Source organism: Cheilinus undulatus, linkage group 11, assembly GCF_018320785.1.
Source record: "Cheilinus undulatus linkage group 11, ASM1832078v1, whole genome shotgun sequence".
In the NCBI taxonomy this organism is placed as follows: domain Eukaryota; kingdom Metazoa; phylum Chordata; class Actinopteri; order Labriformes; family Labridae; genus Cheilinus; species Cheilinus undulatus.
Window position 1 is genome coordinate 1,937,685 of NC_054875.1, and position 26,459 is coordinate 1,964,143.

Sequence of the window (26,459 nt, forward strand, 5' to 3'; positions counted from 1 at the left end):
CCTGGGTAATGACCAAAAAAAAAAAAATTGCGGGTTTAAGCAGTTGGAATGAGATTCCTCAGGAGGGTGTCTAGGCTCAGCCTTAGAGATAGAGTGAGGAGCTCGGACATCCAGAGGGAGCCTGAAGTAGAGCCGCCATCTCAAAAGGAGCCAGTTGAGGAGGTTATGACAACTGATTAGGATCCCTCCTGGTTGCCTCTTTGTGGAGGTCTTCCAGGTACATCTAACTGGTAACCCAGGGTAGACCCAGGACTGGCTGGAAGGATTATATAGCTGACCTGGCCTGGGAACGCCTCAGAATCACCAAAGAAAAGCTGGAAAATCTCACTGAGGAGAGGGATGCCTGGGCTGACTTCCTCAGCCTGCTGCCACCGCAGCCCAGCCTGGATAAGGGGAAGAAGATGGATGATGATGAAAATTGATTAGCGCACCATGCTTTTTCCCACACAAGGTTCTGTGTTAATTCTGTAGACATTTTCACAAGAATTCGTTGACTTCCTGATACAGTTTCATTTTTGCTAGGTTTGTTCGTAAGTTCAACAGTGTGTCAGTATTAAGACCCTAAAATCTACCTGGTGGACTTTGTGTCCATTAATTCTAACAGTTTTCAAAAAATATTTCCGGCTTGTGCCACATCTCTGTAAAACATCCTCTCACATTTCTGTCTCATTTTACAGCTTTTCAAAGGTACCGAGGAAACATCTTAATGTCCTCCTTCCACAGCCATTAATCATCTCATGAACAGTGATCACATGAAAAGCATCTCTAAGTTCTTAAAGCTTTCTCCTGCAGAAAAAGACGACCAAGCTGAAAAAGACGTCGAGCTTTGAGGACACGGATACCGACCAAGAGAGCACGAGTAGTGCCTCCAAAGCTCCTCTACACCACAGCAAGTATGTCACACAAACCAACAGATACTCACAGTTCTTTAAAACAGGGGTCCTCAACCTTTTCAGCCCGCCGGAGACCGGGGACCCCCACTGTACCTTAAGGTGGTTGAACACAGCCATTCACAATTTGGAATAGTCATGTGCAGACAAGGCCGTGCATAAAGGGGGATAAATGAAAGAGATTTCTGAGACCCAGCCAAACTGGGGGAACATGGAGGTCAGCAAAACCATGGTCCATTGTAAAGTTAAGCTGTGATATCCATATTTCATATTTAACCTGAAAAAATAACCATTCTTATCAAAGAAACAAATATCTTTTGTATAGTAAATAGCCTTCTTAATAATGTTAATCCCCTTTGTTAAAAAAAAAATAAAATGATTTAAAAATTGCTACAATGGGTTAGTAATGGTGGAAAAGGTGGTGAAAATGGATTTTAAAAGTAGTAGAAATGGGTTAGAAGTGGCAAAAATTAGATTATAATGGCAAAAATGGCTTGAAGTGGCAAAAATAGGCATGAATAGTGGTAAAATGGAGTTCAAAAGTGGCTGGAATGGCTTTAAATTGGCAAAAGTGGGGGGAAATTAGCTGAAATGGGATGAAAAATTGATCTAAACTGGCAAAAACCGGTTAACTGAGAAAGGAGAAAATAGGCAGATATTGGCAGATCAGTCAAACTAGCAAAAATGTGCATATCAAATGGCAAAATACAGTTAAAATGGGAAAAATTGGGCAATAAAAGTGGCAAAACAGGGTTAATAGTAGCAATAATATGTCAAAAAAGGCAACATTAAGTGGCAAGAATTGATTCAGAAGTGGCAAAAACAGTCAGAAAAAAGTGGTGGAAAGAGTTGAAAACTGACAAAAATAGGTGTTAAATGGAAAAAAAATGTGTTTGAATTAGTGGGGAAAAAACTGATGAAAAGGGGTTAAAATTTGGCAAAATTGGTGTAAAGTGGCATCAGTGTTATTCAAAAAACATTCTTAGTTTTTTAAGGGCATCTGGAGACCACCTCTCAGTGTCTCGTGACCCCCAATGGGGTCCTGACCCAAGGTTGAGAACCACTGCTTTAAAAGACTGCACTAATCAATACCAACACATAAGTTTTAACTCCAGTTAACTCTGATGTAGGGCTGGACTGTTATGGCAAAAATAATAATCACGATTATTTTGATTGATATTGAAATCACGATTAATAAACACGATTATTCATTGATTTCAAAATTTGAGTATTTATTGAACCACAACTTAAAAGAACAATCAAAAATAAATTAGTAACAAGTAAAGTAATAACAATATATTAAATAATAGCAATAAAAAACAATAAATAAAATAAATATCCAATCTATATGCACTCCTGTAAAACTTGCAAAATTTGCAACATGCAAGAAACACTAATAACACAGCCAAACACACAACCCAAAAATACTCTTTGAAGCACACATTAATCATTTTTCTTCGATTATGTTTTTATGACCATGAGAAGCCAAAATTGAAATCCAATTAATTGTCCAGCCCTACTCTGATGTCTAATTGCCAAAGAAAAAAATACTAAGTGCCCTGTCCTTCAAACAGACCCCAGACAGAGACTCTGTTCACCTGCAGAGTCCTCAGACACAAAACCAACCAGCTAAAACCAGATTATTCAACCACAGAAAGAAAACTATTTAAGTCACTGGAAAGAATCACCCAAACTGGAGCAAACTGGAATGCCATTAGTCCCCCAAAAGGGAATATGCAGACTTAGGCACTGTGACTGATCCACAGCTGAGGAAATGTTTGACCATGCAGTGAACATAACCTCACCATCATGGCAGGACACCTCAGACAAAGCTGGGTCAAAGAAGAAAGACTGTGCACCCACTGCAGCCAACAGGAGGTGGAAACAGAGCTGCACTTTCTAGCCACCTGTCTATTATACATCAGAGACGAGTTCTTTCCACTTTTCACCAGCAAACAAAAATCATATTTGTTTACAGGTGAAAACACTTTTATCATTAACTGGATAAATAAAACTGCCAGAAAAATCAACATTTCTAATGCTTTCCTATGAAGGGTCTGCATGCTAGATGTCTGAGTGAGATATGACACTGCATAAATGTGAAGGGTGGAGTTAAGTCAGTTTCTATAATTGATAGTTGTGCATTTGTAAATCTAACCCGTCTTTCTGTCTTCACAGAAAGAAGAAGACCATGAAGCTGTCGAGAGCTCTGTCTGATCTGGTCAAATATACGCGCTCTGTGGGGCTGTACGACATCGAGGCACAAGGTGAGCACGTCTGGTCAGTGTGGCTCTGACTACAGAAACTGCTGATCACATAAGTACTGGTTTATTTTACTAGCATGCTTGTTTGTTCCCACCAGAATGTGGTGATGGTTGTTTTAAGCAAATGCACATGCTGTTTTGGATTTGACCCTTTTTATAATACTGTAAGTCATAAAAGCATTCTCTGTTGGTAGTTTTATTTCCTGTTAGATGAATCTTTGTGCTTGAGCATGAGTTTTTTAATCAGATGAAACAGTAAACTTTGTGTGATCTCCTACAGCCAACTGCAGCTGGCAGGTGTCGTCTCTCAGTGAGACCAAAGCTCATCAGCTGATGCAGCAGAAAGCCACTGCATTCATCCAGTTCAACCAGAGACAGCTCTCCCGCATCTACCCTTCCTCCTACCGCATCGACTCCTCCAATTTCAACCCTCAGCCCTTCTGGAGCGCCGGCTGCCAGCTCGGTAAAGCGACCTCTGCTTTCTTCATTATTTTGAGTGTCTCTGACCATCAGCCTTCACTTTTAGTCAACACATCCAGAAAGCTAACTGTGGTGAAATCTTCTGCTTGGTTTCAGTCGCGCTCAACTACCAGTCTGAGGGCCGCGTCCTGCAGCTCAACAGAGCCAAATTCTACAGCAACGGCAATTGTGGCTACATCCTTAAACCTGCCTGCATGTGTGAAGGTCAGCATTTACACAAGATTCAGTCTTCTTTCCAGAACGAATTCTGTTTTTTCTCCATTTCCTGGAAATACATATAGACCCAAGTCGAAGAATTTATCTGAGATCTTACAGGTTTTTGAATTTGACTTGATCACACCGACTACCAGTGCAAATATGAGATAGTTATCTTTTAATTTTGTGATTAAAGGATCATAAATAAGCAGAGTTCTTTCTCCTTCTCATGCAGGTGCCTTTAACCCGAACTTGGAGGACCCTCTGCCGGGTCAGATGAAGAAGCAGCTGGTGTTAAAGATCATCAGCGGACAGCAGCTGCCCAAACCCAAAGACTCCATGCTGGGAGACCGAGGAGAGGTACAAAAGGACACACACTGACACAAATATCGTGCTTTTTAAAGCTGACTATTCTGTACTTGAATATGCACAAGAAAGTTTTTTAAATTCACATCTTACAAAGATAGTTTTAGAGAAGTACAATAACCCTGTGCGAAAGCAGCCATGTTGAAAAAGAGGTTCACACATCTTTAATAGATAGTCATGGTGATTTGAGTATTTCCTTTTTATTTTAAAAAATAAAGAAAATTACATCAGAGCCAGGTAACAGAGTAGCATGGTCTTTAAGAGACTTGACAGTTTCTGTAGAGATCTTTTGATCCTGATATCTGTGTTTTACCTTATTTGTGTCAGATCATTGATCCCTTCGTGGAGGTGGAGGTCATCGGGCTTCCCGTGGACTGCTGCAAGGAGCAGACCAGAGTGGTGGATGACAACGGTGAGTTCATGCTGCAGTGGTTAGCATCTTTTAACTCCAAAAAAAAAACTTTTAATATATTGCATTTACCATAAAACTTCAGTCAGTAGCTGGGCTTTGGATTTCCTTCAGGTTAATGACTGAGTCTGGCCTTAAACCCTCAGATACCATTCTGGGCATTTTTGTCCACAAGGGGGAATTTTTCAACAATCATTTTTTCTGTGTTGCTGCATATGGCATGATTTTTTTTGTTAGGGTTTTTCTTTTTTTAATTTGGAATTTCAAATTTAATTTTAATGATCCTATAGTTCATGATTGAAAACTTTGTTCAGGACAAAAATGTTCACTTTTGAGAAAGTCATTAAATGACTTTTAACGATCACATTCAGAGAAAAACTGTCACACAGACACCAATCTGCTGCAGTGGGTCCTTTGGTTCTTCTCTGCTCTAAAAATGGTAGCTTGTGAATGAATTCTTTCCCAGCAGTGAAGAAGAATTCATCTCCAGGTTTATAGCGCTAATATTTAGCATGGCTAAATGAAGCAAAATATAAACTTAAACTAAACGGTATCAGATCAATGCATCAATTCCTGTACTCACTGATACCAATACCGGCATTTTAAGTAGTATCCCTCGTATTTCTGATACCGATATTGGAATCAGAGCAACTCTGATTATATAGTGCACATCAGAACACATTGCAGGCAGAGTATGGGGAATTAGAGGGTTAGATAGCTTTTACTGTAAAACAATTAAATATTTGAAAAACCATCCAGAACTTTCTTGTATGACTTGGCCTACCATAAGCTGCCTCTCTTTGGGCTCAGCCTGCTAACCCTGTCTCTGATACTGTACAGAATGAAGGTTTAGCTGCAGAATCAGTGTTTGAAGTGGTCTTGTCTGGAGCACCTGTAATAGCCAGAATAATGGAACACCTACTGTTAGGGTGCATTCACACCAGAGCTGTTTGGTCCACTTTAAACGAACTCTGGTCTGTTTTCCCGGATAGTCCGGTTCGTTTGGAGTTGTGTGAAAGCTCACACGAACTCTGGTGCTGACCAAACAAGCGGACCCTGGTCCGCTTGAAAACAGGGGGTCTTGGTCCTCTTCCAAATGAACTCCGGTACGGTTCATTTGAGGTGTGAAAGCAAAGTGGACCAACTTGTGAACCAAAGGCAGGAAGCGGCATGAAGTGTAATGATATACGGATTTATATGTGATTTAATACGCTCAAATACATGTCGCTTGGCATCTGTGTGATCAGCATGTCGTGCTCAGTGCTGTTTTATTCATCTCATGTAAAGAAAGACATGCTGGACAGCTCACCACCTTGCTGGCTGTTCATACTGCACCAATGCAAAAGAAAAAACCCCAAGACGGCGTAAATTCTGTGTTTTTTCATTATTTATGTGGAAGAAAAGACCGGCAGAAGGAGATGGATTTCCGGTTTTGTCTTCTACTCCTTCTTTCTTCTTGGTCGCTGTTTGTTTGTGACGACAGCGCCCCTAACGGGCAGAGGTTGTAGGTGTTCAGACGGTTTGGTCTGTTTAGCCAAGAGCAGTGTGAATGTAAACCAAAGGAAATGCAGCAATGCTGCAATTTCTGTTCCAAATCGGAGTCCCCCAGACTATCAGGTGTGAAAACAACCTTAGAGGTGTGTCTGATGACTGAATCCTTTAGAGCAGTCCCTAGTACACACTAAAACGTCTGAAATCTAGAAGGATAGGTTAAATCAGCTGTAGATAATCATCTTCATGGAAGGAGCCGTGGTCTGCTGTGTGGTCTGTTGTGTGTTTTGTTGTGTTGTTTTTGTTGTGTGGTTTGTTGTGCAGTTTGTTGTGTGGTTTGTTGTGTTGTCTGTTGTGCGGTTTGTTGTGCGGTTTGTTGTGTGGACTGTTGTGTTGTCTGTTGTGCGGTTTGTTGTGTGGTTTGTTGTGTGGTTTGTTGTGTTGTCTGTTGTGCGGTTTGTTGTGTGGTTTGTTGTGTGGTTTGTTGTGTGGTCTGTTGTGTGGTCTGTTGTGTGGTCTGTTGTGTGTTTTGTTGTGTTGTTTTTGTTGTGTGGTTTGTTGTGCAGTTTGTTGTGTGGTTTGTTGTGTTGTCTGTTGTGCGGTTTGTTGTGTGGTTTGTTGTGTTGTCTGTTGTGCGGTTCGTTGTGTGGTCTGTTGTGTGGTTTGTTGTGCAGTTTGTTGTGTGGTTTGTTGTGTTGTCTGTTGTGCGGTTTGTTGTGTGGTTTGTTGTGTTGTCTGTTGTGCGGTTTGTTGTGTGGTTTGTTGTGTTGTCTGTTGTGCGGTTTGTTGTGTGGTTTGTTGTGTGGTTTGTTGTGTGGTTTGTTGTGTTGTCTGTTGTGTGGTCTGTTGTGTGTTTTGTTGTGTTGTTTTTGTTGTGTGGTTTGTTGTGCAGTTTGTTGTGTGGTTTGTTGTGTTGTCTGTTGTGCGGTTTGTTGTGTGGACTGTTGTGTTGTCTGTTGTGCAGTTTGTTGTGTGGTTTGTTGTGTTGTCTTTTGTGCGGTTTGTTGTGTGGACTGTTGTGTTGTCTGTTGTGCGGTTTGTTGTGTGGTTTGTTGTGTTGTCTGTTGTGCGGTTTGTTGTGCGGTTTGTTGTGTGGTTTGTTGTGTTGTCTGTTGTGCGGTTTGTTGTGTGGTTTGTTGTGTTGTCTGTTGTGCGGTTTGTTGTGTGGTTTGTTGTGTTGTCTGTTGTGCGGTTTGTTGTGTGGTTTGTCGAGCGTGTTGCTGGTTTCTGACTGCTGGTTTCCCTGCATGTATGTGCTGATGAGATAAACCCATGGTCTGCATGTGACTCCTTGTACTTCCTTGTGTGTTTGAACCATCTCTGTGCGTTCTGATCTATAATTGATGAAGTCAGCATTAGAGGACAAGCAGAGGCTGCACCTTTCACACTCACACAGATCCTGAATAATTGATGAGTGCTGACTTCGCTCTCTGACTCTGCTGGACCGTCCACTCCCTCTGTCCTCTATCTCCATCCTTCTTTCTCTCCTTTCGCTGTAATTATCAAACTTGTCTCATCTCTGACGTCTCTTTTAATTTCCCTCCTTCTCTCACCTTCCCTCCTCTTCCTCTGTGCTGTCTCTTGGGTCCGTCCCACAGGCTTCAACCCGATGTGGGAGGAGACTCTGGTTTTCACGGTCCACATGCCCGAGCTCGCCCTGGTGCGTTTCCTTGTGTGGGATCATGACCCCATCGGCCAGGACTTCATCGGCCAGCGCACCATCGCCTTCAACAGCATGATGCCAGGTAAGACACAGTGAAACACTCGCTTTTAGGTACAATTGAGAAGAACCCCTTACCTACCTGCATCTTACATCTTTCATGTTGCTATGGTGACCTTTAACAGCAACTTAGTGTATGTTTAAGAAATATCATTGTGAAAACTTAACTTTCATAAAGGGACATTAAAGTAAAGACAGTTCTCTAAAGTCAGCTGTGAAGCTTGAACTCCCTTTTTACTAAAAATGTAAAATGAAAAAGCAAATATAACAAAAGATAATATCATGTACTTTTATTTTGAAGGATATGTCCCCATCTCTGTTTTATCACATGTTCTGCAACTTAAAGCTTAAACTTAAAGTTATGATTGGAAAATTAAATAAATTTCCTGATTCTAGACTAGTAGAGAACTGCTGAGTTTTAATGTCTTTGGATCACAAAGCAATACTGACCAGGGATGTGTGTGATTAGCCAGATAAATTATTTGAATCCCACATTGATATTTATTAAATCAGTTTAGGCCTATAATCCCAGTCAGTCTGTAGAGACTGTAATACAGCCGCCTGCCACTATTAGCCACTGTAGCTCGGGTTAATGGCTTTTGATGTGCTTCCATAGTGCTGTAATTCAATGTAAACAACAGCGAACTAATAGCACCGCTGGCATCTAGCACAGTTTAGCACTATTGTGCTGCTGTGGTTAGTCTGCAAAGACGATCAGAGACCATCAGTGCTAGCATTGCTAACGTTAGCTACATTTTACTAACCTTATTTATATCATTTGCCAACTCCCAGTGTGATGCCTGTTCCCTGTGTTTTCTCAATCTCAGACTTGTTGTCTTAGCCCAGTTTTTTATTTACATTCATTAGAATGTGAAATTATTTGCCTAGGAACATCACCAATGCTTAATTGGTTAGCTCAATAATGACACTTTACATTATGTGTTAGCATCCTGCTAACAAACTTAGATGTGCATTGTTCATCTCAGAATCTCCAGCTTGTCTTACAGTAATTTCCAGTGACTTTCTAAAGACATTTTTTCTTGGATTTTTAGTTCCTTTTCTTAAAAGGAACCCTGCATGATCGGACAGCTTCATCTTGTTAGAGATATGGGTGTCTCTCAAATGTATATTGAACTAAAAAACTCACTAGATATCTGCATTTTGAGTAAGTCTGAGCTCATAAACTCATCAGGAGGCCATCATGCTTTGGTCAGCGCTGGTAGTGTGACGTCACAGTGCTGCAGCACTCCTCAACATTGGTATGCAGTAACCCGTTTTCAGACAGTTGTGCTGCTTGCAGCTGTTGCTGACATAACAGCTTTCATTTCAGACACGAGTTTGCTGCGTTTGTCTCCCTGCTGTAAAGCGCTGCCATTCCACCTCAGTTTTACCTCAATAAACCTCCCTGCAAGTGACTGGATTCAGTGGAGAGTGGAAGTGTGCCGGGACCTTTTCAAAATAAAAGCATTATGTACATACGAAGGGAGTTTCTCCAAAGAAATGCTGAAGTGGACTTTACTTTGAAAAGCGCAAACTGGAAGTGCTTTCATTCTGTATTTACCTTTATCTGAACCGTGTGGAAACAGAAAGCTTCATCAAGAGTAGAAGTTTGGGGAACAGCTTTATTAAACTGATGCATTTTAGCTTGTGGCCTTCATCTGGTTCATCAAGAAACAGGTTTCAAACATATTCTGCAGATGTGGACGGAAATATTTACTACAACAAGATAAATATGGCTCTGTATTATCATTTTCCTGTCTAGATGGACAGATAACTGCTCATGGTGCAAATTAAAAATAGAAGAGACCTCAAATCTTAAAATTCACGGTGCTTGAGACATGCAGCGTCTCAGAGATCAGCCCTAATACTGGCTGCCAGTCTGAAACCGCGGTTACTGCATAGCAAAAGTGAGGAGCACTGTGGAACTGTGCCACAGCGCAAGTGCGGACCAAAACATGGCGGCCTCCTGGTGAGTTTACAAACTCAAACTACTCAAAATGCAGATATCTAGTGAGTTCTTTAATTTGATATACATACTAGAGATACAAATATCTCATCCCATTTCCAACTCTATCCACTGTCCTCCTCTCTGCAATAAAGGCACTAAAAAGCTCAAAAATAAATCTAAAAAAAACCCCAAATATCTATCCAACAAGATGAACTTGTCTGATCATGCAGGGTTCCTTTTAAATAAAAGCCTAAACTTGCAGCAGATAGCTCGTTACATTCAAGAGGTCACACTTAACCAGCAGTCTTAGGTCCATGTCACATGACAAGATAATGCTTCAGGACAATGGTAATGAAAAAATTGCCATTTTGGTTTTACTTGTTTAAAAAATGCATTTTATAGCAATAGATCTTTGCTTAAGTTTGGCCTTAACAATCATTAATTGAAATAAACACTTGAGTGTCGGCAAAGAGCTTAACATCTCAAGAAATGTTGAATTGGAGCTCTCAGCAAAAACATGTTAACACAGTTTTACTTGGCCTAGTATTGAGCCTTGAGGGACACCGTAACTTTGGATTCAAGCAATCTATTAATGATCTGGTTGACTTAAATGAAAATAAGCTTTAGTCAGTGTATTTCCATAGAAGAAATGTGTCATGTGACCCCATGCTAATAAAGCCTTCTTTGTGATATTTCCGTGTGTACGCAGGTTATCGCCATGTTTATCTGGAAGGTATGGAGGAGGCTTCAATCTTTGTTCATGTAGCTGTGAATGACATCACTGGTAAGGTAAGTGCACCTGAAGAAGCCAGATGAGACTAATCATACCTCTGTCACTTTTGCAATGTCTCTTTGTTTAATGAAGTTTTTTAGGAGAATTGATAACTTTCACACATAAAAAGAAATCTTCACAAAAGCGTGGACTGAAATAAAAAACAACAAACATTTAGAGTTGTTTGGATTAAAGGATTAATCCAGCAACAATTCCAAAAAGACATCTTAGCTTCAAAACTATGATTGTGGCTAAAACATTTCCTCAGAGTGTCTCTAACATAGACGTGGCTGAGAAGCAAAGGAGTTAATTTCCACTAAGTTTTTTACTTGTGTATCTTTTTGTGATAAAATGTTAAAGAGTTTATAATTCATGGTCTATTTTATTACAGAGGTTAAGTAGGTTTAATCATAAAAATAAAAATCTTATCCAGGGTTTCTAACTATTTCACTATAAATATAAGGCACATTTTGTTCACCAGTGCCCCACCACGTACACCGCGTTTCACATTATTATGCAAATGATATTTTTCTCTGATTTTCCTAAATATTAATGCAAATGACAGTCAGAATATTTTTCAAGTCATCAGCCATTATAGCATAATTCAAATGTTTTTGAACAAACTTCATAATGACAAAAATTATTAAAAAAAAATAAAAAACCTCAAAATGCACTGTTCCACATTACTAAGCACAACAGCTTTTTAAAACATTTTATAGGTTGTAAAGAACTGAAAATGGTCATTTGTAGAAATTGCAGCATTAGGAGGTCATATTTACTGAAATCAAAGCTATTTCAATCAAAAACATTGTCATGCTTGAAGAAAATTTTGCTACAGAAGGCACGGTTCTTCTTTTTGTACCATGGAAGAAAGTGGTCAGTCAGAAACTCTATATACTTTGCCGAGGTCATTTTCACACCTTCAGGGACCCTAAAGGGGCCTATCTGCTCTCTCCTCATGATTCCGTCCCAAACATGACTCCGCCCCCTCCTTGTTGACGTCCCGGCCTCATTGGGACATGGTGGCCATCCACCAACCATCCGCTACTCCTCCGTCTGGACCATCCAGGGTTGCAAGGCACTCATCAGTCAACAAGACTGTTTGAAAATGAGTCTTCATGTATTTCTGGGCCCACTGCAGCCGTTTCTGCTGGTGAGCATTGGTTAGGGGGGGCTGAATAGTAGGTTTATACACGACTGCAAGCCTCTGGAGGATCCTACACCTTGAGGTTGGTGGGACTCCAGAGGCACCAGCAGCTTCAAATACTTGTTTGCTGCTTTGTAATGGCATTTTAGCATCTGCTTTCTTAATCTGATGTATTTGTCCGTCAGAAACCTTCCTCATTATGTCTTTATCTGCACAAACCCGTCTGTGCTCTGAATCAGCCACAAATTTCTTCACAGTATGATGATCATGCTTAATTTTTCCTGAAATATGGAATGTTTTCATTCCTTGTCCAAGGCATTACACTATTTGACACTTTTCAGCAGCAGAGATCCTTTTTCTTTCCCATATTGCTGAAACCTGTGGCCTGCTTAATAATGTGGAACATGTGGAAAAGTGCATTTTGAGGTTTTTATTTTTTAAAAAATAATAGTTATCATTATGAAGTTTGTTCAAAAACGTTTGAATTATACTCTAACTGTTGATGACTTGAAAAATATTCTGACTGTCATTTGCATTGATATTTAGAAAATCAGAGAAAAACGTTGTTTGCATAATAATGTGGAGCGCGGTGTACAGCAGGTGCCCTTTTTATTATTTTCGCACTTGACCCTCAAACATCCTGGGTCCGCCACTGTCATAAACCCATTTTTTATATGCAATAGAAAATTAACAACATATCAGGTGTTGAAAATTAGACAATTTACCACTGCATGAAAAATATTACCTCATTATGAATTTGATGGCAGCAACACATCTCAGAAAAGTTGGGACAGGGCCATCATGTAGCATCCTCACTTTTTTTTTAAATGTTCCTTTACTTGTTTTTCATTACTGCCCTGTCCCTGCTTTTTTGAGATGTGTTGCAATCATGAAATTCCAAATGAGCTTATATTTTCATGAATAAAATGTGGGTTTACAAGATTTATCATTGCATTCTGTTTTAATTTACATTTTACACAATGCCCCAACTTTTTTGGAACAGGTTTGATGAAAGAATACCTGTTTTGACTTAGGAATACATGCAGTTGCCCCAAGCTTTTAGAGCTCATGACCAGCCCTGCAACTACATTTTTAACTCATTAAACCAGCAAACAAACAGAAAATTAAGTAAACTTGATCAGCTGATAAACTTCAACATCCCAAGAAGAAATTAGTAGTGTAGGCGTAACTTCCAACATACTCAATGAAATGCAGGAGCAACAATCATAGTAACAGCCTGCCCATGATAAACAAATAAACCAGCTGAAGCTTTACTGTTTGGTGCAATAGTGTTGTGTAGGTCTCTACTTCATGAATTCCAGATGACTGGCTGGGCAGACTGCCTGTGTGTATAACTGCTGTTTCTCTGTTGTTCTTTTCTCATATCTAATGCTCTCGTTGCTTCCACCACTCCAGCTTTATTTCACGTTTTTTCAGTTGTAATGCCCTCGGCTGTGTCCTGCCATGCTGTAAATGACTGCTCTGTTCTTCATGTTGTCCTTTCTTTGAACTTCCTCTCTCATAGCTGTTTGCTTCCTGTTGTGATTTCTCTCTCGCCCACACATTCTCTCTCTCATCCTTATCTTCTCTGATTCCGCTCTCTTCCTGTGTCTGTTTGTGATTTCAGTGGACTCCTCTTTTTCCAAACGCTCCATTTAGAGGCAGGACATTTTTAGGAGCCCTGAAGCTTCCGCTCAAAACTCAGGTGTAGTGAGATCCAGTCGGCATCATGCATGAGCCACACGGTCAACCCTCTCTATCACCAAAGTGACCCCCTCCTATTTACACCCCCCTTCTTGTCAGCCAACCGCAAGCATTAAAAAGTACAAGGCCAACTCATGGCTCACATGAGTTATGAAGGCTTTACCTGCCTGCTTCCTCATCGCCTCCCCTATAAGTAGATCCAATGTCAGAAACGATCTGGGTTACAGACTCAGAGAGACGAGGGTGAGGACGTCTGCCAGGCTGCAGCGAGTCCTCTCTGCCCGTTTTTGCTGAGGGCATTTTTTCCTCTTTACTCAGGAGTTTTTACTGCACTGCAGAGGTATTCAGTTCCTCTGCCTCCTGTGACATTTACTCCTCTTTTCATCTCCTTCTGCTTTTTTTGAAAGCATTTTTTTCTATTTTGGTTTCCCTTTAGGGAGGTATTTTGTTGTCAGGTCACTGTTTTACTTTTTGGCTCTCTCTTCTAAAATAAAAACCCCTTCTTGTTTTATGATCCTGACATTTTGGCATATAGAGCAGTGTCTCGCTGGAATATCTGCAGTTGACTCTTTAAAGTGTATTACTGGGCTTTGTGTGCCTTTATAATTCAGACTAGACAGTAGATGGAGCTAGAGATGAGGGTAAAGAGCTACAGGCTAGTTTTGCACCTGAGGACTACAGTCTCTGTACACTGAGCCTGCAGATGCTCTAATTCATGGCTCTTATGTGACTTCGCACACTGATGGACATGCCCTCTAGTGGGTAAGAATGGTTCTTACTGCATCATAGAAAAGCTAATTAGATATGAGGGTCTGTAATATTACAGCACCAGAACACTGACTGACAGCTGACAGTGATCCTCATAACACCGTTAGCTAACATGCACTAGTAAACTAGGGCTCCCCTGTGCTTAAATGATGAAGAACTCCTTACCTTTCACTCCCAAACAGCAGCATTATTGACCTCAAACATATAAGAAAAATATTAAATTGTCTGTACTTTTGTAGACTTCTATGGTGATGGCCAGGAGGATTCTCCTCAACTGCAGATATACCAGTGTGTAAACATCACCAAAGCTAAGGTCCGACTGGAACCATTCTAATTTAAGTGGCTTAAATAGAGTCCCAGTGCTATGTAAGGGTCCAAAACAAAACGCACAGTTTAACCTAACATTTTAATTCTTCTAGTTCATTGCTCAGAAATGCATGGCAGCTTCTGGGTCCAGACAGACTTGAAACACTTTATGGCACTCACTGATGTTACGATACGATAGGATACAGAACGGTAGGATAGGATACGGTACAATAGGGGATGGTACAATAGGATATGGTACTGTACGATAGGATAGAATATGGTACAGTACAGTACTGTACAGTACAGTATGGTACGGTAAATTAGGATAAGTAACGGTATGGTACGGTACATTACAGTACAGTATGGTACAATAGGATAGGATACAGTACATAACAGTACGGTAGGGAACGGTATGGTATCGTACAATAGGATACGGTACGGTACGATATGATAGGGTACAGTATGGTAAGGTACAGTATGGTACAGTATAATACGGTAGGATAGGATACGGTACAGTACGATTGGGTAGGGTACGATAGGATACAATACGATAGAATATGGTACGGTAAGGTATAGTACGATGATAGGATACGATACGGTACAATAGTATAGGATACGGTGCGTATCCTATACTATTGCACCGTCTCACACCATCATTTAGTTTGTCACCCTGACACCTCATTTCCACATACATGACTGACATCTGTATATCTGTAAATATACAGACGATGCCCCCTAGGGTCCAATGCAAGGAACTGCACATTTTTACAGATTGATGAAAAGCTGATCAAGTACATTTGGCCACTGGGGAGAGGATAATCTTGTCTGCTTTTTGCCATTAAGCAGTTTGGAATATGTGCTTTTTGGAATTACAGAGATAAAGCAGGACTAATTTTGCATATCGATGAATAATTGTAGAAGTTGGCCAATTAGGAAAGCAGCGAGTATTTCATAAATGGACATATATATGGCATACAGGTGTATTAATGGTTATTGTTATTGTTTCAGTGGCGTTATTTGCACAATCATAGCTGCCATGTTCAGTTTAGATACTTCTTCTTTTTGCCTTTTTCTTACTCAGCAAAGACTTCCTTCTTGAATGTCTTGTCTGTTTGTTTCTGCTTTTGTCTTTTCTTTCTTAAAGACTAGTAAACATTGATCACAATAGTCAGACTATTTGGATCTACTTCTTTCACCCTGTTTGAAACTTTAAATAATAAATGCAAACATTTCAGGTGTAACATCATTTTGGTCCCACTAAGGCTCTGTCTGGTCTGCTCTCCCGTAAAGTGATTTTCACAGTCATCACTGTCATCGTCTCCGTGTCCTTGTCATCATCATTGTTCTTGTTTCTGTCTTTGTGTCTTTTGACCTTCACCATGAAGCACAGAAACATCCAAACTGGGTTAACTATTTATGAGTCAAAAATAAGGGGAAATGTGGGTTTTTGTCAGATTTTGTTAGTTTTTTTTTTTTTTTTTTTTGGGGGGGGGGGGGTTATAACCCTCTTTTGGACATCATAAAAGAGCACCAAAAATGGCCATGAAAGCATGTTTTCTTTTTTTTCCGTCACTAATAATTTCTCACTGGAACCACAGCTTCTGTTTCTGGACGTGCCAGTCCTAACACGCTAACACTGAAAGTCTGAGTGGATTTCACAGAAGCAGCATTACTGAATGATCATGATAAATACTGAGTGATCATTCATGTGATACTGCAGGAAATATATTTGCTCAAAGTGTAAACAATAATGGAAGTTGCTTTATTTTTAAGCATGCTCATGTTTCCAAAAGTGCCCATGTAATCTTCCAATAATGCAGCGTGGACCGGTGCTGCCTGCATTATGGCACACATCGTTCTCCTGTCACCTGTTTATGACCTCACCATTTGGTCTGAGATGATTGGTTGTGTGTTTGACAGTGATGTTCTGTTTGTCTGTTTCAGGCCAGAGCAGCCAGCGGCATAAAAGGGCTGTTTCACAGAAACCCAAAGCAGGCTTCCCTGGACAGCCATGCTGTTGCACAGCACAGCCGTAAGCACCCGTTTGGTGCCCACCTTCTGCGCCGCACTGCCAGTGCACCCACCAAAGGCCAGCCCAAAATCAAGAAGGGCTTCCCAGAGATCGACACCAAAGACTACAGCTCAGAGGGCGCCAGTGAGGAGCGAGAGTCCGAGGACCGGGACAAGGCCTCTGCTGCCGCCTCTCACCAGCCCACAACACCACAACACCGCAACGGGGAATCACTGGCATCCCATCAAGCCAAGGGCCCCTGGGACCGTCCTGACACCAATGGGGCTTTTCATCCTGAGGAGGGAAAAGGTAAGAGCCCTTTTGCTCAGCGACGGCCCATGAGCGAGCCTCTGAAACGGGCCAGTCGGCTCAGATTTCACGATCCACTGGATACGAAGCCAGGCGTGTTCGCCCGCGTCGCAATGAACAGCTCAGGCAGGGTGGGCATGTCCTCCAACTGCATCACGTGTGTGATCGGCACCAAGGAGAGCCCAGAGGGTGAGAGGAAGGGTCAAGTTAAAGAAAGGCAGGGATGTAAGCCCCAAATGTCAGAAGGAGAGAGACAAGAGAAAATTAACCGCCCGGCATCTGCAAAGAGACAAGTTCAGCCTGAGTCTGTCGCCAAACTGCAACCCCTTGCCACCCAGCCGGAGCCTCTGCAGACCCCTCCCCTCAAGTCATGCTTTGAGACCCAGTTCCAGTACTCGCCCCAGGCTATCCTCAGACCTGTCCCCTTCCCTAGAACCAGAGCCAGACAGACTCTAGGGGCCCAGCACATCCGGCCCCAGCCCAACGGCTCCCATGCGGGAAGTCGCTCCTGCAGCATCCCCCGCAGACGCTCCACAAACACGGTCACCCCGGCGCCCAGCCTCACACCAGACTGCAGGAGCAACCTGCGCTGGCAGCAGCCGACGCCCCCTAACTACGGCTCTATCTGTGGCTCGGGGATCGCCCTACTCACAAACAGCACTGACGGCCTGTCGCTCAGCGACAGCAGCAGCTGTGACAGCTTCTGTAGCCTGAGCAGCCTGGAGTCGCCTCCCATGCTGCCTCCTCGCTCTGTCCTTGACAGCCGTAAGAGAGCCGTGGGCACCCTGCAGAGGGAGATGAACGCCCTGTTTGCTCAGAAAATGGAAGAGCTACGCCATAAGTCCCCCATGTTCTTCGCCGGTAAGAATTATCAGAGGCAGAGGTAGCAGTGACCCTGTAGTGGCCGTAGTCGGCCTTTTACATACTCTAAAGTGTAGACTCCCAGTTAGCCTTCAAGACCAACAGTGTCCGGTAGCATCAGAATCAACCTGCGAAAGATCCCTCCCTAACATCCACGTCCCAGTCCTTTGAGAAAAACTAGAAGCCTTCCTTTCCATCCATACCAACTAGAGTCCTAGTTTAATCTTCTTTAACCCTCATTAATGATCTCTCAAATTAATTAACTCCAATTTTCCTCCCTGTGCCTTAAAAATGCGACTGATACCTTCTCCGTTCTTCACAGATGAAAGAAGTGGTAAGTTTCCAACTAAACAGAACTGATGTACCGGCACTAGTAGATGTGAATCCTTTCAGAAACATTATTACAGTGGACAAGGATGCCTTGATGCAGAAACGCCAAGCCTTGAAGCTTTGGCATATTCCTCGATGTTGGGCATTAATTTCAGTAGTTAAACTGCATTCTTAATTAACTTTATGTTAGCAGTAGTTTCTAAAGTTGGTAGCTTTCCAGCAGTGCAACCGTTTCATTGATAGGGGTGCTGTTCCATCCAAATAAAACCTTGTTTTCCAAAGAAAGAGCGGCAAATCTCTCTATCTAAGACAGTGTTACTCAACCCTGCTCAACCAAAGAGCCAAATTGTTGAAAAAAAATGCCTTCGCAAAAGCCACAGTCTAAATGGCGAAAGTGGCAAAATGGTCAAAAAGGGGCAAAATAGTGGCATAAAATGAGGGGAAAAGGGGCAAAATAAGCATACAATGGGTGAAAAGTGGCAAAAATGGATGCAAAGTCACAAACATGAAGTTACAGGTGATCGAAAAGCTGCAAAAAATAAGTGACTAGAATGGGCAAAAAAGCTGTAAAAGGGTGGGGAAAATGGGGAAAAATGGCATTTAATGGAAAAAATGGGCAAAAAATTGCAAAGAAGCAGGATAAAAGTGACAGAAAAAAAAGTATTTTTATTTATTTAATTTTATTTAACCAGGAAAACCTCATTGAGATCAAAAATTTGATAATTAAGTTTGACCATTAAAACCTACTGTATAAGTGTGGGAAACAAACTGATTAATGTGATGATTAATGGGTAATTTCTGAGGTCAGAGTTTCAATTTTTAAGGATTTCTGGGGAAAAATATTTCAAATTAAGACATAAAAGAGCCACAAATCATCACAAAAGAGCCACATGTTGAGAACCACTGATCTAAGACTAAACCTCTAAGCATGAGGAGAAGATGCAAGTCGTAGAAGAACTATATTTACTGTGGACTTTTACTTACATGGGATTTCTCATCCTGGATGTGTCCTGAATAAACGCTGGGTGGTTTCACATTAGAAACCTGGGCCCTGATTCCTGTAAAACTGACCCAAACTCTGGCTCATCTTATCAGAGTCAACAGTTGAAAATGTTTAATTTTAGGTAGACCTTAAACATTTCATTTAGTCTTTTATTACTATAAACAGTATGACATATCAGTGTGTTTTATACTTAAAGTCTTATGACCTAACTTGGTGAGCCAGCGAGTCACAAGGCTCTGACATCTTTCTTTGTCCAGGTGGAAACCCCTTTTCACATGACAGCTCTCAGAGGTGGTTCATTCACGTCTCAGCAGCAGCTGCTTGTTCCCCGTCAGCCTCTCTCAGTCGATCATGTGATGTTTATTGAGGGGGTTTAGGATCAGAATTTATGTGTTTGGGGGGGAAAAAGGATGCTTAGGGAGTTGAAGTTGAAGATTATTTGGCTCCAGTCCAGCAAAAATGTCCTGACATCTGTTAAGTCATGAGATACTGCTATCATATGACCGTCTCTTCTTTCCTGTCAGTGTAACACAAATGTTAATTTACAGGTTGAATTCCGAGCTAAAGATGCTTCTCTGTCCTGCAGCTTTGTCCTCGCCCTGTTTTCCCTCCTCTCTCCAGTTTTGCTAAACTCCTCTTTCCTCTCTGTCCCTTTTTTTGCACGCCTTCTCTGTTCCTAGTGCAGAATTGAGGGGATGACCAGAGCCAGGTAAACTGCATGCAAACCTCAGTCACATCCTGTGCAACTTCACCTTCACTTCACCCATCAGTCTCTCTGTCTCACCAGCCTGCTTCTCTCATGCCACTCTCACCTCTGGGCGGGGGTGGCTAGGGTTTGAGTACCATCTCCATTTTCACATTTGATAAAAATTTACTTGGGAAAGTCAGGGGAGCACCATGCATAATTCGTATTTTGTCACTGAGGGTGTGGGGAAGAACAAGATGTCACTGTTTGTTCTAGCAGATCATGATTATATGATTTTACTGCAACATTAACTCCATTGCATTTAAGATTGTGTTTCCAGAAGCGGTGAGCTTTGTGTGAAAGGGCTTATTAATATCATGAGATAACAAGAGCAGAATAAAATCTGCAGCAACAGTTGAAACAACAGTGTACAGCTGATTCTCCTGAATACTACATGAATTTTCACACATCTATAACTGTGTCCAAAGATAAATAACATATTTCTTCCATAATGAAGTGTATACAAAACATACAGTGCATTCAGAAAACAATCTCTCAGTAATCTCAGTAATCTACACTCAGTACTTCATTCTAGAAATTTATGCAGATTTATGAAAAATAAAAACTGAATTATCAGTGACTTAAGTGTTCAGACCCTTTACTCAGTGTTTAGTTGAAGCACCTTTGGCAGTAATTACAGCCGGTTCAGATCAGGGCTCTGGCTGGGCCAGAGTCGTCCCTTATCCTCTCCTGTGCTGTCCTGGCTGTGGTCTTAGGGTCACTGTCATGTTGGAAGGAGAACCTTCGGCCCAGTCTTAAGTCCTGAGTACTGTGGAACAGGTTTTAGTGGAGGATATCTCTGTACTTTAGTCCATTCAGCTTTCCCTCAACCCTGACCAGTCTCCCAGTCCCTGCTGCTGAGAAACACCTCTACAGCATGATGCTGCCACCACCATGCTTCACTGTGGGATGATACTGGGCAGGTGATTAGTGGAGCTTGGTTTCCTTCAGATTTAGAGTTTAGACCAAACAGTTCAATCTTGGTTTCATCTAGGGCTGGAAAATTAATCAAAAATCAGATTAAATTGCAACATGGCCTGCTGCATTTTACAAATCGCAGAGGGTGCAATATTTCTTTGACCTGAAATTTGTGTTAAAATAGCAATTTTGAACTTTTTTTGCAGCAGAGATGCTATGCATGACATATCATGCAATCATTCAACTGCCATATTTTGCAGAATAGTCTAAAAAAATCCTACCTTCATTTTTGTACTTTTTTCTTATTAAATATAAAAATGATAAAAACCCCTTTAATGCAACAATTATATCTAATTTACATTAAGATTTCAAATCATCAGAATTAGATCTTTTAAAAGATTTATTTTGGCATTTTTGTGCCTGTCTTTGACCAGTCCTCAGGCTGGACTGGAACCCAGGCGGTCCATGTACATGGGGTGCATCTTAAACCACCAGGCCATCTGCGTCCCAAATTAGATATTTCTAAAGAATTTTTCAGCCCTTGGTTAAGAATAAAAGAGAGTTAGGGAATATCGCATATCAAATCGCAATATTGTAAAAGAAAATTGCAATTGGATTTTTTCCAAAATCATTCAGCCCTAGGTTCATCAGACCAGAGAATGTTGTTTCTCACAGTCACAGTCTATTTTTTTTTTTTTTTTTTTAACTCCAAGCGGGCTAATACGAGTCGTCTATCTCTCCACTCTGCCATAAAGCCCAGATCAGTGGAGGGCGGCAGTGATGGTTGTCCTTCTGGAACTTTGTCCCATCTCCACAGAGGATCTCTGGAAGTCAGAGTGACCATCAGGTTCTTGGTCTCCTCTCTTACTAAGGCCCTTCTCGCCCGACAGTGACCAGCTCTATAAGAGTTCTGTTTGGTCCAAACGTCTTCCATGTGAGAATTCTGGAGGCCACTGTTCTGTTAGGAACCTTCAGAGCAGCAGATGTATATGTAGCCTTCCCCAGATCTTTGCCTGTCAACAGTCCGGTCTCTGAGCTCTGCGGCTCCTTTGACCTTTGACCCTTGGTTTCTGCTCTGACATAATTTTCAGCTGTGAGGCCTTCTATAGAGAGGTGTGAGCCTTTCAAAATCAGCTCAATCAGTTTAATTTTGCACAGGTGGACTCCAGTCAAGGGGCAGTAACATCCCAGCAAAGATCAGAGAAGTTTGATGAACCTGAGCTACATTTACAGAGTTGTTAAGGGTCTGAATACTGATCGGTTTAAATCTCTAAAAGGTGATATTTAATGGTCATTGAATTATGAAGATGGGGTTGGGTTAAATAAGTGCTTACTTTCTACTGCTCTGTTTCAGATATGCAGACCAATTTAGTGCATTTGACACTTGATTGCATTTTGTTTTTTGTTTTGCATAAGATTTTTGTGTGACCATTTTGCTCTCTCTTATACTTATTCAAAATAAATGTCACATTCCAATATAACCAGACACTGAATGTGTCTGCTAGAGGACGTATTTATCAACCATTTAGAGGAAAAAGTAAGGGGCTTAAATCCTGACATCATCTAGGGCTAAAACAGACCTGCATCCAGATCAGATCCCTAGGACATTGTTTTCTAACCAGTGCATAGATGTTAAATGTTTTGTCATCTTTCTCTCCACAGACTGTTCCTCAGTGCAGAGACCAGCTCTCCCTCCTCCATTTCTTGCACTAAACTCTGAAGAGGCCAGGAACCCACGACTCATCCGCTCCGTCTCCACTCCAGAAGAAAGCCTATCCTCCCATCACTCCTCGTCTCCATCACTGTCTTCAGCATCCACAGCAATAAAAGAAACCCCCACACTGACCGCTGCTTTCAGCGGGACAGTGGACAGCCCTATCAAGGTGATCAGTGAGCTTAAGGAACATCCCATCCTTCCCAGATCCTTATCCTCCCCTCCAAAGAACGCTGCTGAGAAAACTGTACCTTCACCGTGCAATCAAGAAGCCCAGACCAACAGAAGCACTCCTACACTCACAGAGCATGCCCCAGATCAGAGCAAGAACCAAGAAACTCTCACAGAGAAGAAAGAAGAGTTAAAGTCCACCGGCAGAACAGATCGTCCTGGTGCAGGAGAGCCTGCCATAGCTCCGGCTGCAAAGACAACCCCAGCCAGGAGAGCACTTTTCAGCAATCTGCCCTCACACGCACCAGTAAGAAGGGCAAAGAGCCAGGGTCATGTTCGGGTCGCTGTAGCCGATCAGGTGCAGTCAGCTGTACCAGAGGTCTGCACAGACGCCACCATGAATGACCGCCTGTGGAGCAAGCTAGAGCCAGGCAGCCACCGAGACAGCATGTCGTCCTCCTCCAGCATCTCATCCAGTGACACAGTCATTGACCTGTCACTGCCTAACCTCGCCAGGAAGAGCCTCACCAGCCTGCCCGCCTCCAACAACACCCGCGACCCCCAGTGGGCTAACTGTCGCCACTCAGCGCTGGTCTCCTACGACACCCTGCGAGTCAGCAAGAGCAAATCAAACCCTAACCTTCAACATAGTGAGAGTGACACAGATGAGCTCAAGCCACGCCCCCTACGGGAAGCTCCTCTGGACTCACCCGGCGGACTGACTCAGAGGAGGCACACCTGGAGCCGGCTCTACATGGAGGGGCTGAAGCAGTCTTCATCCAGCAGGCCGCCCACTGCAGCAGCAGCCTCCATGTCCAAGAGCCTCGGTGATCTGACCTCTGACGACATCTCCTGTAACTTTGACAGCAAGTACCGCAGCATCAGCCGCAGCTTCATAGTCCGGCCCAGCAGGGATCAGCTCCGCAGAGGCAGCCCCCACAGACCTCGGGCTCCCAGCGACCTCACAGAACAACTACGGAGGCTGACTGACGTGGAGCCGCTGACCGCCAGCGACTTCACTAAAACCAAAGCTGCAGAGTCACAGGAGGAGCCAGAGGAGGAGACCCTGGTGAGGAGGACCTCCTCCAGGAGTCAAAGCCGAGTTCGCTACATCGCTAACAGGGCAAAGAAGGCCCAGGAGAGGCAGAGGCTCCAGGGCCTGGTCCAGGGACGGAGTGCTAGCTTTAGCCTCTCTGGTAGCATTGGCGGTGGGAGTCCCATCGAGGAGCGGGGGAATCCTGAAGGAGCGTGTTGCGTGGCCCGGAGCCCCTGCAGCAGCCAGGACCTGCTGAGTCAGCTCGCTCCCCTCGGCACCCCCTCCCCGAGACAGTCCCATTCCTCCCCAGACCCTGAAAACAGTGAAGTCTTTTTCATGCTCAAACTCTAAGAACTGGCTGACTTGGAACTGAGCGTGAGAGACACAGCAAGAAACTTGTTTGGAATACAGTCCCACTTCTTTTTTCCAAGTAGAAATCTTTTCTAGAAAGTGTTGCATATCTTGTGGAATATCTCACAAAAAAAAAATGGTTCTCAAAGCAGATTGTTGGGATGCTTCAGAGAAACTCTTCCACTGAATCAGTCCTCCATCAACAGTCCATCCATTCTTTGACCTGTGCACTCAGAAATGGTTTTGTCTTTGTCTTGGACCGACTGAGGCATTCTTCTCAAAGCAGCCTCTTCAGCTGTCGTCTGTTTGCACCAAATGTTCGATTAATGACCATATTCCCATGGCAGCCGAGACCCTGTGACGTCCCACTCAGTGTGGGAAACCCTCATTATCACATTTATATTCCAGGTTGTTTGTCATACAGACAGCAAGATTCTGACAACTGTCTTTATTTGACTGATTCCTGACTGACAAGAGACGACAAAGACAACAGAGACTGAAAATCCAGAAAGAGATCTGACCACATTTCTTGTCAAGTAAAGAAAACACCAGAGCCTAGGATAATTTAAACTAAAGATGAAACTTTAATAGTGCAGGGTTGTTGTAAATTTCCATTTTTTTCTCTCTGCTTCATCTTTGATGCAGCTTTGTGCCCGTTTTTCCATCAAGGGATGGTCTGACAAATTTTCCTGTATCCAAGAAATAGGGATGCATGATACTGGAATTGTCCTGATATCCTAAATGCAGATATTTACAGATAAATTTAAGCCATCTCTGATATGTAAATATGTAGTTCAGTCTTGAAAACACACCTCAAAGTTCAAGGTAGAAAAATAAAGTGAACTTATACCTACACAAATCTGATAACTGCAGGTTTATTGATCATATATGTCGGCAGAAATGTCCACATTGACTATTTGATCTAGTATCTGCCAGTACCAATATTATAATAGGGAAGCAGTATCATAATACAGATAGTAGGGGTCGACTGATTGCTGGCCCCGCTGGTTATTGATCATTTGGCTGATTATTGGCATCAGCATTTTATTTTACCCATAATTGTTAAAGTTAATTAACCAAAAAGTGTGCTACTTGAGCTCCACTGGAGGTGTGTCTTCCTTTTGGTGTCATTTTTATTCTCCACTGTCTTACAGTATGTCCTGCATATATTACCGTCTGATTGGCTAAATGTCACATGAGTTCTAGCCAATCAACACTTGAGCCTGAGTGCCACTGACACAGGAAGCGTATAGAATCACTTCCTGTTTTCCAGCTTCTACTGTGTTGCTTTTCTTATGCTAATAGAGCTCACGCAAAGTTTTTCAATTATTTTAAGATCATGCAATTTTATTTTTGCCATTAAGTACATTTTGTACATCATAATAAATAAATAGGGGTTCCTAATATCGGTTATCAGTATCAGCCCTGAAAAAACTGATAATGCTTGACCCCTTATATAGTGCATCCCTACCAGGAAGGATAAAAAATTTAAACTGCATTAAAGCTAATACCCCTAATGTTGAGGTTAAGACTACTGCTCTGCACCCCCTGCTGTAAACATCATATTTTTAGCAAGCTAATTTGTGGCTACAATAGATAAGTGCATCAAAAAGAGCTTCTTTAATGATCAGCTGACATTCCTGATTTTAGAAGAATGAGAAATCAAAGTTATATGACCATAGAGCAGAAAAGCTAATGCTGTAAATAAACATACTTCCAGTGAGTTTTATTTCAGGCTTAAACAAATATGTTCAAATAAACACTAAAAACTTTTGTCATAGCTGTGATTATCCACCATAAAAGGAATGTAGGGCGTGGCTAAATGCTTATTAGCTGCACTCTGATGGTAGTTCATGGGTTATCACACGTTTGAATTTGGAATATGTTCCGATCCCTCTTTTAAGATATGATATGTAGAAATTCTGCAGTGAAATATCAATATTTAACATTCTTATGTTTAAGTCATTTAAGTTGAGGTTTAACAGTATATCTAATATTTCCTAAAGATTTCAAAGACTAAAAAATACTTAATATAATTAAAAGGGGACGCGTCTTATCAGGGAGGTTGCCATAGGCTGCAAGTTTGATGCAATGAGGACTGTATTGGATAATAACATCATTTCATAAGGTGTATTCTCTAAAAAAGAAAACTGTTTTCATTCATAAATTTCTTTTAATTAAGGATAAATGCATTAAAAACATCACTTCCACGTTCGTGCTGGAAGTGGTCCCAGGATGCACGTACACTCAGGTGTTGGTTCCAGTGCTCATGTGCATTCTTGAACTGCTTCCAGCACGAACATGGAAGTGCCTTTTATAGTGCATTTCTCTCAAATTACAAGGAATTTATTATTGGAAATAAAATGTTTGTTTTCTGTTGTCAAATGTCACATGAGTTCTAGCCGATCAACACTTAAAGGGGACATATTTTACCCTTTAAGTTTATGTTGTTCTCAGAGGTCCCCAAAACATTCCTGCAAAGTTTTGAAGTTTTGACATTTGACAAGAGAAAACAAACATTTTATTTCCAATAATAAATTTCTTGTAATT

General features: G+C 41.8%; 1 protein-coding gene across 4 annotated transcripts in view; it reads left to right on the forward strand.

The window, feature by feature from the left end:
• The window catches only part of plch2a (phospholipase C, eta 2a), a 121,034-nt gene extending 94,713 nt beyond the window's left edge, over positions 1-26,321 (forward strand). For 2 of the 4 annotated variants that reach the window (XM_041800039.1, XM_041800040.1), the window contains exons 13-22: positions 793-893; positions 3,069-3,157; positions 3,435-3,617; positions 3,731-3,838; positions 4,065-4,189; positions 4,523-4,607; positions 7,694-7,840; positions 10,473-10,552; positions 16,405-16,780; positions 22,300-26,321. In XM_041800039.1, coding sequence (XP_041655973.1) covers positions 793-893; positions 3,069-3,157; positions 3,435-3,617; positions 3,731-3,838; positions 4,065-4,189; positions 4,523-4,607; positions 7,694-7,840; positions 10,473-10,552; positions 16,405-16,780; positions 22,300-23,909 — 2,904 coding nt within the window. In that variant the 3' untranslated portion in view covers positions 23,910-26,321. Of the gene's footprint in view, positions 1-792; positions 894-3,068; positions 3,158-3,434; positions 3,618-3,730; positions 3,839-4,064; positions 4,190-4,522; positions 4,608-7,693; positions 7,841-10,472; positions 10,553-16,404; positions 16,781-19,654; positions 19,684-22,299 lie in introns of all 4 variants that reach the window. The other 2 variants (XM_041800041.1, XM_041800042.1) reach the window with 2 other exon arrangements.
• Positions 26,322-26,459: the final 138 nt, after the last annotated feature.